Genomic DNA, 12,732 nt, shown 5'->3' on the forward strand with positions numbered 1-12,732 from the left:
TACATTTGTTTCCAGTGGCCAAGGTTTCAAAGTTGTTCTTTCAATTTTAAAATTTTAGCTAAGAATAACCACTACCTGGAAGGAAACTATCCTCCTGGTTTAGAATGGAGTTTGACAGATCTTTTCTTTTCTTCCTGTCCTTGAACAAATTTGCTAGTCACTGCATTGAATCTGCTTGAAGATTTGGACTATGAAATAACGGAACATATGGTCGCTGGCAATCCTGTGGAGACCATCCGGAAGTACTTCCCTGAGACATGGATCTGGGACATAGTCTCAGTGAAGTAAGTCTCTATGGGAATGTAGAGTGCGGTCACTGGGGCAAAACCTCGGAAGATATTTAAACCTCAATGGAAGTGTCAGTATTTCAGTGAGGGGGGGTACTTCTAGTAGACAGAAGGATTTTTCAAGGTCACTAATTATAGGATGCTTGGGAGAACATGCAGAAGCCAGTGCCTCTATCCCAACTGGTCAGGAGTTTGCTGTCAGCAGGTCTTGTTCAGTAGGCTGAGAAAAACATAGATGATCACCAGAATATAACTGAAATCTTGTTCTCCATCCCTCGCCAGCTCTGAGGGAAATGCTGATCTAGACGTGACCATCCCTGACACCATCACGGAATGGAAAGCCAATGCATTCTGCACTTCGGCAGACACGGGCTTTGGCCTGTCCCCAACAGTGTCCCTCAGAGCCTTCCAGCCCTTCTTTGTAGAGCTCACCATGCCCTACTCTGTAGTGCGTGGTGAGTCCTTCACACTGAAAGCCACCGTTTTCAACTACCTGACCGCCTGCATCAGGGTAAGAGACATTTACAACTTTGCTCAGTCTGACAGCTTAAGGAAGGTGACAATGGGCCACTTATAACATGGTTTCCCAAGCCAGATGACTGATCTCTGACTATAATTTCATATAGGTGTACGCATGTAGGAATTCTTGGTATATTTAATGAAAGGAGAATATGTTTTTTCCAACAAAGTTTTGAAAGCTGCATTTGATTCAGAACCTAAAGCTCTGCTGCTGAGGCCCACAGCCTTGTCATCACAGATTTATGTCATTGTCCAACAGAAATATGAAACCTGGGTTAGCCACAGACCACAGCATCATTGCATACCCACATGGAAACTCCAGGTTCACCAGGGTGGAACACAAGGTTCACCATATTCAGCCTTTAGTCTCATGTCATATAAACATCTCACAAAGTATCACACCAGATTTTCTGAGATATGCAGACTTCCTGTGATTTACTGCATCTGCCCCAAAGACACTGAGCAGAGCTATATAGCTTCACTATTCTTATCTGCATTCTTTCACCAACAAAAGAGACAAGAGAGAATTTGGGACGTCATGCGAACAAAATCTCAATCACCTTTGCTCAGTTTTTTATAAATACAGATTTTTATTCTGAAAGGAATGAAGCTGAAACAAGGAGGGGCACTGATCCAGCCATTCCAATAGACTCTCATTTATTTCCCTGTCTTTCCTGATTTGTTTGCTATTTTCAGGTTCCTTATTCTACTCTCCCTTGTTCCCTTACTAGCTCCCCACTGCTAGCGTTTTACCTCTTCACCTAACTAATCATGAGAGCGGTCTTTAATTCATGGCTAAGTTTGTAGTCATTGCTTTGCTTTTACTCACACAACTGGTCCATGCTCTCCATTTTCCCAGAATCATTTTCCTTTCCAAAGATGCACATCCTGTTCTCTACATTTACCTCCCCAATCTCTTACACTTGTACTCATCTCAGTCTTTTCCCACTTCATCACCCAGTTCTTGCTCTGCAATATCCATAAGGTTCTCAGTCTCACGGTATAACCAGCTCCATTCCCCATTTCCATGTACTGCACTGTCTCCAGTAACCCCAGTTTCTCTGCAGTTCCAACTTTCATGACACGTCTCTCTACAACCGGCAGGTCAGTGTCTCTCTGGCTGAATCTACTCATTTCCTGGCTACACCAGTAGAGAAGCAGGAAGAATCCTACTGCATCTGCACGAATGAAAGGAAAACTGTGGCTTGGGCAGTAACACCAAAATCTCTAGGTAAGAGGCCAGACAACACAAAGAAAATACTGGGCTCAGATATCTGTGGATGACATCGGATCTTTGGTGTGAGTAGCTAGGTGACTCCAAACCTGTCTGGAAGGACCTCATCTATGCCAGAAGTAGGAATTCCAACCCTGAGTTTGAGACACTGCACTGGGATGCAGTTTCCAGGTCCTAAACAAACTATCTAAGTGCTATGGGCCATTGTTTTCTTAACATTTGAATAGAAATCACAAATTCCCTTAATGCATGCAGAGCGCTCGGACATTCCTGTTGTGGAGCTGGGAATGTCTTAGCTTAACGTGGCTGGGTCTGAAATATTTCAATCAAAGCTTGCTTTCCCTGAAGCCTCCCAGAACATGACTGATTTACAGGACTTGCCCCTCCACTACTCTTCTTGCTGATGGACTTACACCTGCTCGGGTGGCCATCATGAAGGAGGTGGCCTGGAAGGCTGCAGCTGGACGAAGATAAAACACTGTCTCGAGTTTAATTCTCCCCTTGGAAAAACTTCTCTGTGACGCACCAGAGAGCACCCAGCACTAACACAAACCCCATTTCCCCGGCTCTGCCCGGCAGGGCTGGCTGACCCCTGTTTCCTCCAGGGCAGGTGGAGTTCTCGGTGAGCACCGAGGCCCTGCAGAACCAGCAGCCCTGCGGGAACGCCATCGTGGAGACCCCTGAGAAAGGGCGGAAAGACACGGTCATCAGACAGCTGCTGGTGGAGGTATGTGGGCTGCTGAGTTTGGTGGCACGGAAAGGTAATAATAATTTCACGCTCCACAGCAACAGTTGCTGTAGGATAAAGGTTTCCTGTTTTAGCCGTGATAGCAGCAATAATGGCTTGTGTGACTCTTATTCTGCACGCATTTATAAAAGAAGCATTGATAAATCTCACACAGGCCAGTAGAGCCCATAACTCATAATGTTGCCATCTCGTAGTAAAAGCAGGGTAATACATTACATAGTGGGACAGAAATAATAAGGCAGGCAATAATGACAGATTTGTCCCAAACACATCATCTGGGAGATAAATGAGAACTCCTTGGTGTTACCTGTAATAAATCACAGGGATAGGTTGTAAATGGAAGACTTGCCAGAAACCTTATGCGTCTCCTCCAGCGCATGGCCAGTACTCTGGAATACGGAGCAGTCACCACAATATACAAATATTTCCAGAGAAAACTACCACCATTGTTTTGAATTGTTTTTATTACACTTTTAAGAATGTTCAAAACAGTATGAACTAACTTTTTTTTCATTCTTTTGTACATTTTTTTTCTTTAGCAGTCTTTTGCAATGCTAAAACCACAGCTTTTCCCATGATAAATAGCCAGTCATAAAATTAATCCACAGTATAAGAGTCCCTGTGATATTAATAGCAAACAAAAAGTACTAGCTTGCTGTGTAGTGAAACCAATATAACATCACATGTCATAATATTGTCATTCCTATGCATGACAGGAAGGAATAGTTGTACTTAACAAAATTAAGTCAGGAGTAATATATAACATTGCAACTCCTCCTTACATTGCAGACATTCCAATTTTCAGTAAGGCAGAGCTAGGATTCATGTAATATGTAACTTCAGAAAATGTTTTGCTAACCTGACTGTAATGATGGAACAACAATCCTATCTGTTAGGCTGCTTTTTTTTTTTTTTTTAAATATCATTTATTTACAAATGAATTTGAATGTACAGTGCATTTCATGTATCAGGGCATGAATAACTCTTTAACATTTCAGGAAAACTTCCTAATTTCATATATGCCTTCAGGAAAAATAGTGTTTATTTTGTTCTTTGAAGCTACTGGAAGATCAGAACTGTAAAGTCTTTTCTCCCAGATGGCGGGGGAGTGAAAATAACTGAATGAGCATTAAAATTACTTCTGTCGGGGTGTCTGAGAGATTACTGGTCTTATCCTGTTATTGTAATGAGGTAATTAATCTACAGCAAGCCCCAACTGGATAGAATCCGAGATTAGCATCCAAGGCTGAACAATTAATTAGCAGGGATGGACACAGTGTAGCTTGCTTGGGATGGAGCTGCATTGTCCCAAACACATGGATGTCAAGAGCCCCTGCAGCTGGCAGCGCGTCCTGGGCAGGGAGAAGGGGGTCTGCCAGAACCCCTGGGATGTCCTGTGCCGCTCGGGAAACCAAGCCTCGCTGAGAGCTAGTTGGGAAACAGGATGTTTTTTCACTCAGGAATTTCTCAGCTGGAAAGGAAAATCTTTCAAATAGTTAGAGTTTGCATGTTTTAATTTCTTGTTGAAATGTTCAAAATCAGACAAAACAATGGATTTCTCATTTAGTTGCATTTCAGAATGACGTACTGAAACAAACAAGAAGGTGCCTTTTCAAACAGAAGCATTTAGCTCTGTCATAGTTTACCCTAAAAGCTTTTTCTTTTTTCTTTTGCTCCCTACTCTTTTAATCTTTCTCTGTCTTTTGATACTGAAGAACGAGAGTCAATGTATTTTTACTGTGTGAGAAAGTGAAGGTAATGCCATTGTTTACGTGCTGGAAAAAAATTTCAGCTGGCAAAAGTTGGGAACCAGTAATGAAGCACTGGGAACCCTCCTATGTGAAGGTTAAAAAAATTGATGCGGGGATCTCACTGAAAAATCTCTGACAAAATATGTTTTCTAGTAAATATTTGATTCATGAGTTTTATGCAGAGTGTTTTCAACCAGCTCAACAGAAAGCAGGTCTTTTCTGACTTAAAAAATTAGGCTAGAAGTTTTTAAAACAGAGGGATACAATCACGAGTTGACTGTGGCATGTATTTCAATTTTGGATGTTGTAACGTGTCGCTTGTGGGTGCATTGGAGGGCTTTAGTTGCCACCTGTCAAAGCTCTCGCACACATATCCTACCCGTGTCCCAGGCACCCGGCCTTGGAAGAGAGAGCCCCGTGGCTCTGGTAGCGCTGTTGGTAACATCATCTTGCATGTTATCTGCATCATAACCTGTGAAGCTAAAGGGCCTCTCTCAGTAATAAGAAAGGAAAGAACATGTATTAAATATCACACTTGTAATTAGCCAGTATGTTATAGTCCCTGATTATTCTCAGTTTAGTACATGGACAAAAAAACTTTGTAAGCAATTTCTGAAGACTTTTCAGTATAAAGAAGTTATTACCACAGGAGAATTTAAAGTATTTAATTTTCTTAGAGTCCCTTCTAGTTTCCTTCTTGATATATCTTCCTTTTCTTTTGTTGTTGTGTTTTTCTCATTTTTTGCTCTTTTTCTTCCCTTTTTCCCCAAGCCGGAAGGGACTGAGGTGGAAACTACCTACAATTCTGTGCTCTGTGCATCTGGTAAGAGCTTTTTGCTTTCTAAGACTTTCTTTGCTGATGTAGAGACTAAAGACAAAGGGAGAAGATAAGGTTTGTGAATGCAGAAAAGAAAGGTGTAGGGATCTGATAAAATTGAACAAACTAGTTGTATGTCCAACTGGTAGTGAAACTAATTCTTCCTAAAGGAGAAAAGCTGAGGCTGTAATAGTCCCTGAAATTCAGAGGCAAAAGCATATCTCTTAGGAACTGAGGCTGGCCAGGTCCCTGTAGAGAGAAAATATCTGGGATTTAATACGGTTATCTCTAACATCTTTCATTCAATGGGTATAAATTCACAAACTGGGCTCTGCAGTAAGCCAGGTCTGCCCACCAAAGCAGAAGAGGCCAGAAAAATAGGCTGGAAAGCATATTTGTCAGTCAAGGCCTGCTGATAGTGCCATGTAGAAGTCCATGACAGTCTGTGTGTGAGGGTACTGCAGGCCCAACACAAAATTCGCAGGATGGGAAACTTCCACAACAAAATTACAGATGAATGGATTTGTTGAAAGCAGAAAAGCCCTGTGCAGGGGATGGTGTCTCACCCCCCTAGCTGCTACCCGTGCATGTAGATATAACTGGAACTGTAACCAAATTGATCTGTTTTTTATGCCAGAAAAGTCAATGTCAGAGCCAGTGTCGCTGGTTCTCCCAGAGACTGTGGTGGATGGCTCAGCCAGAGCATATTTCTCAGTACTAGGTAAGTGAAGCATTCTTAAAGTGTAACATGCTATTTTGAAACGCTGCCATGTTTCTTCAGGCTGTGCTTAGTCTACTGGCAAGCCCTGAACTGTGCTAATTTACAATGGAAATTGTCCCATTCCCCAGGCGACATCATGGGCACTGCCATGCAGAACCTGCACCAGCTCCTGCAGATGCCGTTCGGCTGTGGAGAGCAGAACATGGTCCTGTTTGCACCCAACATCTACGTCCTGGACTATCTGAACAAGACAGGGCAGCTGAGCGAGGAGGTCAAATCCAAGGCCATCGGATACTTAGTGAGCGGTGAGCTGGGACACGGCTTTTGCTTCTCTGTTCATTCCTTCCCTTGGGAACTGGATAAGGCTACTATTGGCCACTGGCACGTGTGATCTGGGGGAGGCTGTCCTGGTGCATTCTCCAGAAGGGAGCATGACACCGTGGTAGGTCAGGTGTATATCATACAGTATCTATAAGAAAGAATCCTACACTCAAGTGGAGGTGCAGGGTGAGAGAGGACAGCATCCAAACAAGAACATAGAAAAAATCTAGGACCGGCAATAACTCAGGAGTTCTCTCCGTATGAAAAGGGATATATGAAGTACATAAATCAGACTGTAATCATTAATCATGGCAGCTGATTATGTATATCTCGGACCCTCCTTAGGATTAAGATTTAGAAAGTGTCACTCATCTTTGACTAGGCCAGAATTTTAACACACTAGCTAGGACACGTTGGCAGACATAACACCAATACATATGGACATGGTGGGTATCTGCTGACTAACAAGCGAGTGGTTTTACTCAGTCATTTCACAGAAAAATTGCACTTCCTCCAATGAAAATTATCCTGTTTGATGCATCCCTATCCTGTGTGGGCTCACCTTTGTATTCAGTTCTCCTCTGGGAACCATTTTCCCATTTCTCTAAAGTCTGGGATACATGTACCTCTTCTCATCAAGTCTAGGGCAGAGAGCGGCAATGACTAAAGATACCCAGTTTCCAGGTGTTTTAGGAGAGAGGAAGAGCACAAGGACGGAGGTACTCGGAGCTGTGGGTTTGCCTGAACTTCCACTGTAACACTCAAGCGGCATAGCTCACCCTTGTGCCAAGAGAAGGGGGACACTGTGTCCCATGTCTGCTACATTTCCTTTGCATGGCTCCTTGAAAAGTACTGTGACAACTAAAATATTCTTCCACTCTCCATTTCAGGGTATCAAAGGCAACTGAAGTACAAACACTGGGATGGTTCTTATAGCACCTTTGGGCCCCGTTATGGGCAAGTTGGGAACACCTGGTAAGACTTCAGTACCACTGGCTTTGCATTTCTGCTTTTCATGCCCTCCTTTTCCTCAGTCTTGTCTTGTGCTTGGTCATTGTGGAGGTTGAAATGGAGGTGGAGATGAAATTATAATCATGACATCATAGGATAATCATGTGGGATAATGGAGCAGAGAAGGATGCTAAAGGACATGCCTTTTCAGTTCGCAATGCTGCAGATAGCTACTTACCTGACACCCTTCTTCAGCTCGAGTGAGGGTGACCTGCAGGATGCCCTAGCTAGTTCTTGTTAGCAGAAGATGCTGATGAATCCCCAGAGTGCCGTTGCCCACCTACCTGCAGCCCTCAGGGCTACGAATGGCTGACTCCATTTAGCGTTGGTCCCTATCTCACTGAGTCGCTAAGCTAGCTCACAGTTTCCAACCAGCCCACTGTGATCAAGTCCTGCAGCCTCTACTGCTTTCCTCCAGAACAGCGATGCCCGCATGGGCCCTATGACCTCTGGTGGCTACAGGGCCTGCTCAGGATGTCTCCGTTCCCTCTCTCCGTTTCAGGCTCACAGCCTTTGTCCTCAAGTCCTTTGCCCAGGCCCGGCCTCACATCTTCATTGATGAGAAGCACATCCAGGATGCTTTGATCTGGCTCACTCAAAAGCAGAAGGAGAACGGCTGTTTCCGCAGTTCTGGGACACTCCTGAACAATGCCATGAAGGTAACGTTTCTGCCTGGTTGGCTTCATGTGGGCTTGGTCAGGCTGGAACTTGACCATAAGTCACTCTGGGACCAACAGAGCTATTTCAGCACTTGGGGGTTGGGGAGGAGTGGGGAGTTACATATGTGAGCTATCACAGAAGCAGGAAGAAGCCAACAGCATCTTCCGAAGGACTTACCATGAGGAGGCTAGGAAGAATTTGTCCCTGCAGGATGTAGACAAGTAGCACAGGGAGAAGCCAGTGGTGCTGTGGGGGATCAACATCTATTTTTGTGATTCCTTGCAGGGTGGAGTGAACGACGAGATCACGCTGACAGCCTACATCACTATTGCATTGCTGGAGATTCCTCTGCCTGTAACCGTATGTGTCTGTACCCCAACGTGAGCCAGAGATGGCACTAACCTGCCCTATTAGTGGCCTCCCAGATTATCAGGTCCTTTTATCTTTTGAAAGAAATCCTGTCTGAATACTCTTTCCTTTCAAGCCTAGACTGGAATAACGCTTTTCCTCCATTTTCCTTCCTTGTCCAATCCTGTCTCCCATATACATCTTACACTTGATCTTGTTCTGAGTTTGTTGTGGTTTAACCCCAGCCAGCAACTAAGCACCACGCAGCCAGTTGTTCACTCCTCCCCGCTCCCAGTGGGACAGGGAGGAGAATCGGGAAAAAAAAGTAAAACTTGAGGGTTGAGATAAGAACAGTTTAATAACTAAAATAAAACATAATAACAACAATAATAAAAAATATTATAATAATAGTAATGAAAAGTAATATAACAAAAAAAAAAGAGGAAGAAAACCCAAGAAAAGACAAGTGATGCACAATTCAAATGCTCACCACCCGCGGACCGATGCCCAAGCAGCAATCTGCCCCCCCTGGCCAACTCCCCCCAGTTTATATACTGAGCATGACATTCTGTGGTATGGAATATCCCTTTGGCTAGTTCAGGTCAGCTGTCCTGGCCGTGCTTCCCCCCTCCCACCTGCTTGCTGGCAGAGCATGGGAAACTGAAAAATCCTTAATTTAGGATAAGTGCCACTTAGCAACAACTAAAACATCAGTGCATTATCAACATTGTTGTCACAGTAAATCCAAAACAGCACCGTACCATCTACTAGGAAGAAAATTAACTCTATCCCAGCCGAAACCTGGAGAGAGTTCTTTTGTAGAGAATCATGCTTTTGCTCCTTTAAAAGTGTACGGCTTGGATTAACAGTGAGTTAAATCATATTTAAATCTCTGAAATGAGCCAAATAGTTTTTCTACACCCACAAAAATCTCCTTTTGTTTGTTGGAATAGTACATTCTTGTTGAACCACTTGTATGGGCTTATTGTGTTGACACAACAGCACAGGTCTAAAAAAAGGTGGCACACTCAGGGACTCATTCTAATTTTTTCTACCTCTTCTACATTGTTTTATGGGAAATCCCCATCCTTAATGCTTGGGGACTAAGGTATACCTATAGGTAATATGGTATACCTATAGGGAATACCATAAACAGTAGTCTGTGAAAAGCCTGAGGCCTATTTAAAAGCAATGTGGGTTTGGTCATTTTGATCCCTGAGTCTGTTATCCCCTCACTGTGAGACAAGCCTCTGGTGCAGGTAAAATTGGGGTGTGAATTGCAGCAGAAGGACTGCTGAGCCAGGATGGTTGCCAGGCTGCTGTAATCCCTCTGCTCCAAATGCAGTAGGGGCTATTTTTTGTTGAAAGTTTTTTTCCTGTACAGTTAAGAACAAGCAGAAGGAATTATTTTGCAGTGGGGTGAACAAGGATGTTTTTCATCTCCTTGAGCCTAAAAGTGCCACTGAATGTGAAGGGGGTTTGTAAGAATTTGATTGGGATATGGGTGCATTTCAAGTTAAGCTGCATGAACTCCTGAGCACAGCACAGCCCTTAGGTATTTAATGCTATGGGCAAGCATGCAGAGTATTTCTGTAAATAAAATAAGCCACGTTAGACCCCTCACAAAAAACTTATTAGTACTGTCCTGAGCATGTGTATCTACTGCCACGTCCTGTCATTAGACTGAACTCCTCCCCAGCACTTACCTTACAAACACTAGTGAGCATAGGAAACCTTACATGAGGGCTAGACCCAACCAATTTTGGTTTTATTCTTTGCTTTTTCAAAAGCAGCTGAATTGCTTCTCCAGAAGTGACCACAAAAGTCATCTTCCAGTAGACACCCAGTGAAGGCAAAGTACAAAGCCACAGAAAAATAAGTCTTTTCCTTCTAGACCACTGATTAAGCTGTAAATGTGCTATTAGGCTTCAGATCATAGCATGCCCCCCGTGCAGTGTTACTGCTTCAATTTTATAGCAGGTTTTCCAGCACAAATGAGGAATAGTCGTGTCTTGCTGAAAGGTCGTGGGGCCAGAGTGTCTGTTAGTTAACACTATGTAAAGTACCTACATTTTGATTTGCTGCAGCGATTGCGCTCTTAAACCGTACTTGAGATCCTGGCTTCAAAAAGACATGCATTGCTGATGTTAACATGTCACAAAAAATATTCCAGAAAATAGAAAAAAATGTATTCTTTCTTGTACAGAGACAGAACTTGCCTCCAAACTAGAAGCTATGTTATCAAGGACCAGCAAAATGTATTTTTTTCAGAAGGCCCTAGAAAAGGGGAACTAAACAATAAAAAGGAAAGGATAGATCAGAGGGTGAAAGCACAGAATAACCTCAGGGTGATAGCTGGAGGAGGAAGGCAAGTATCCAGTACATGTAGAGAGAAGTGTATCAGAGAACTCCCCTTGCTGTGAGACACAATCAGAACAGTAATTCTTCTCAAGGCAGAAGGATTGAAGCCTTGCTTCACAGTCTTTAAATCAAACTGGGAAAAAAAATTACAAGAAGATGTATTAAAGAAAAGCAGATACAAGATAAGTAAGAGCCTTTGGCTGCCCAATCATTCCAGGGGTTATCGGACCTGGAGTGGAGGGATATACAATGGTACAATCTTTGTCAGACAGGAAAGTGGGGATGTCAAGGGTCCACAGGCACCATCCGATTCCTGTTGCTCTAAGACGGACCTCAGTGCGAGCTCTGGCTGCTCCAGCTCAGTCTCTCTCTCCTCGCAGCACTCGGTGGTGCGTAACGCTCTGTTCTGCCTGGAAATGGCAACAGATGAGAAAGAAAACCACGTGTACACCAAGGCACTGATGGCGTACGCCTTCGCCCTGGCAGGGAAGGAGGAGAAACGGAAGGCATTGCTTAGCTCACTTGAAAAGGAAGCTGTGAAAAAGGGTGAGTGCTCCTGCTGGGACATCTCTTTCTTCCAACCCACTGGCCTTGCATCTTCCCTTGGTAAAATGGTTTCTGTTGGTGGAGCAATGGCTGCAGGAACTGGCTTCTGTGGGTGGGGAAAGGTGCAGGGAGAGGAAAAACTTGTGCAAAGGGGTTGCATTTTTGAGAACTCCCTCACAGTGCCCGGTCCTACTTCTCTGCTCCAAGGGAGTTCATCCAGAAGCACCAGGCACCATCCCCATCGGTGCAGAACTAAAGGTAGCTCTGCTAGAGTCTCTCCGCAGTCCGCTCCTCTTGCCACACCAGGCACTGCTTAGCAAAGGCTTAGCAATGTTTACGGCTACCCCTTCCTTCCAGTGCACATGCTCAGCATAGAACAAAGTTGACCTTGCACAGCACAAGGCATGATAAATCAGAGAAAAGCTGGAGGTGCTGAGAGAGAAAGCGAACATACAGGTCATTTCAGAGACCCCAGCATTAAGCTCCGAGTCTTCCAGGAAATCACATAACGACTCGGAAGCATTCTGGCAGGGTCAGGCCGGACAGTGGGTTTGCCCAAACGTTGGGGAGTGGGGTTGTGAAGGAAGTACTCCCAGCACCTTTTGCCTTCTCCGCCTGCAGGAGACTGTCAAGCCTGATCACATTCTTTGGGTCATTTTGCCTCAGAGCTTGTCACTGCCCGCCCCCGGCATCTCTACTCCACAAGGGGAGGAGTGTCATCCTTCTTGGGTCCCTGGTTCCTCGAGCTGCCCAAGCCCATAAATGTCTGTGTGAATCTGGAGTCTAGCACAAAGTGGTAGCCAGGGCTGAGGACTGAGCCTCAGCAGTCTCAGGCTAGATGTAAACCTGCAGCAAGTGTAAACCTAACCCTTGCCTCTTCATCCTGCATGACGGATGCATCCTGGAGGCTCTGTCCTCCCAGCTGGACCGGCAGCAGATCAAGAACTCCCTTGCAGTAACTACTAATAATTGCTTCTTGTCTTGTCTCCACGCTCTCCGCCTCCTGTGAAGATGGGTCTGTTCATTGGCAGCGACCTGGGAAAGAGCCAGAGGTTGATCTCCCGTACTATCGCTACCGAGCTCCCTCTGCTGAAGTGGAGATGACAGCCTACGTGCTCCTTGCTCACCTCACCACGCAGCCGGCACCTTCCCAGGAGGAGCTGTCATTCGCGTCTCTTATTGCAAAGTGGATCAGTGGTCAGCAGAACCCCAGTGGAGGCTTCTCCTCCACCCAGGTGAGCTGCTTCCCTCCTGTGACTTCACACATCAATGTCAGAGGATGGGAAGTGTCAGAGACCCAGGTGGGAGCACAGTAAGTTCTGCCAGGGCAGGGACTGTAGCCCTGCAGTATCTACCGCGGTTGCCAAGTTCCCAAGAGGCTAGAGGCTAAAAAGGGAGGGGGGGGGCC

The 12,732-nt window shown here is 44.8% G+C and overlaps 1 protein-coding gene across 1 annotated transcript in view; it reads left to right on the forward strand.

Moving 5' to 3' along the window:
* A2M (alpha-2-macroglobulin) overlaps window positions 1-12,732 on the forward strand; it is a 40,901-nt gene that overhangs the window by 22,302 nt on the left and 5,867 nt on the right. Inside the window, exons 18-29 of the mRNA XM_010575369.1 lie at window positions 158-284; window positions 570-798; window positions 1,911-2,037; window positions 2,646-2,767; window positions 5,311-5,362; window positions 5,994-6,077; window positions 6,206-6,382; window positions 7,289-7,373; window positions 7,912-8,068; window positions 8,355-8,429; window positions 11,159-11,324; window positions 12,336-12,559. Coding sequence (XP_010573671.1) covers window positions 158-284; window positions 570-798; window positions 1,911-2,037; window positions 2,646-2,767; window positions 5,311-5,362; window positions 5,994-6,077; window positions 6,206-6,382; window positions 7,289-7,373; window positions 7,912-8,068; window positions 8,355-8,429; window positions 11,159-11,324; window positions 12,336-12,559 — 1,625 coding nt within the window. The remainder of the gene's footprint in view (window positions 1-157; window positions 285-569; window positions 799-1,910; window positions 2,038-2,645; window positions 2,768-5,310; window positions 5,363-5,993; window positions 6,078-6,205; window positions 6,383-7,288; window positions 7,374-7,911; window positions 8,069-8,354; window positions 8,430-11,158; window positions 11,325-12,335; window positions 12,560-12,732) is intronic.

The sequence above is a fragment of the Haliaeetus leucocephalus genome, unplaced genomic scaffold, assembly GCF_000737465.1.
Source record: "Haliaeetus leucocephalus isolate CR32 unplaced genomic scaffold, Haliaeetus_leucocephalus-4.0 Scaffold473, whole genome shotgun sequence".
Taxonomy (NCBI): Eukaryota; Metazoa; Chordata; class Aves; order Accipitriformes; family Accipitridae; genus Haliaeetus; species Haliaeetus leucocephalus.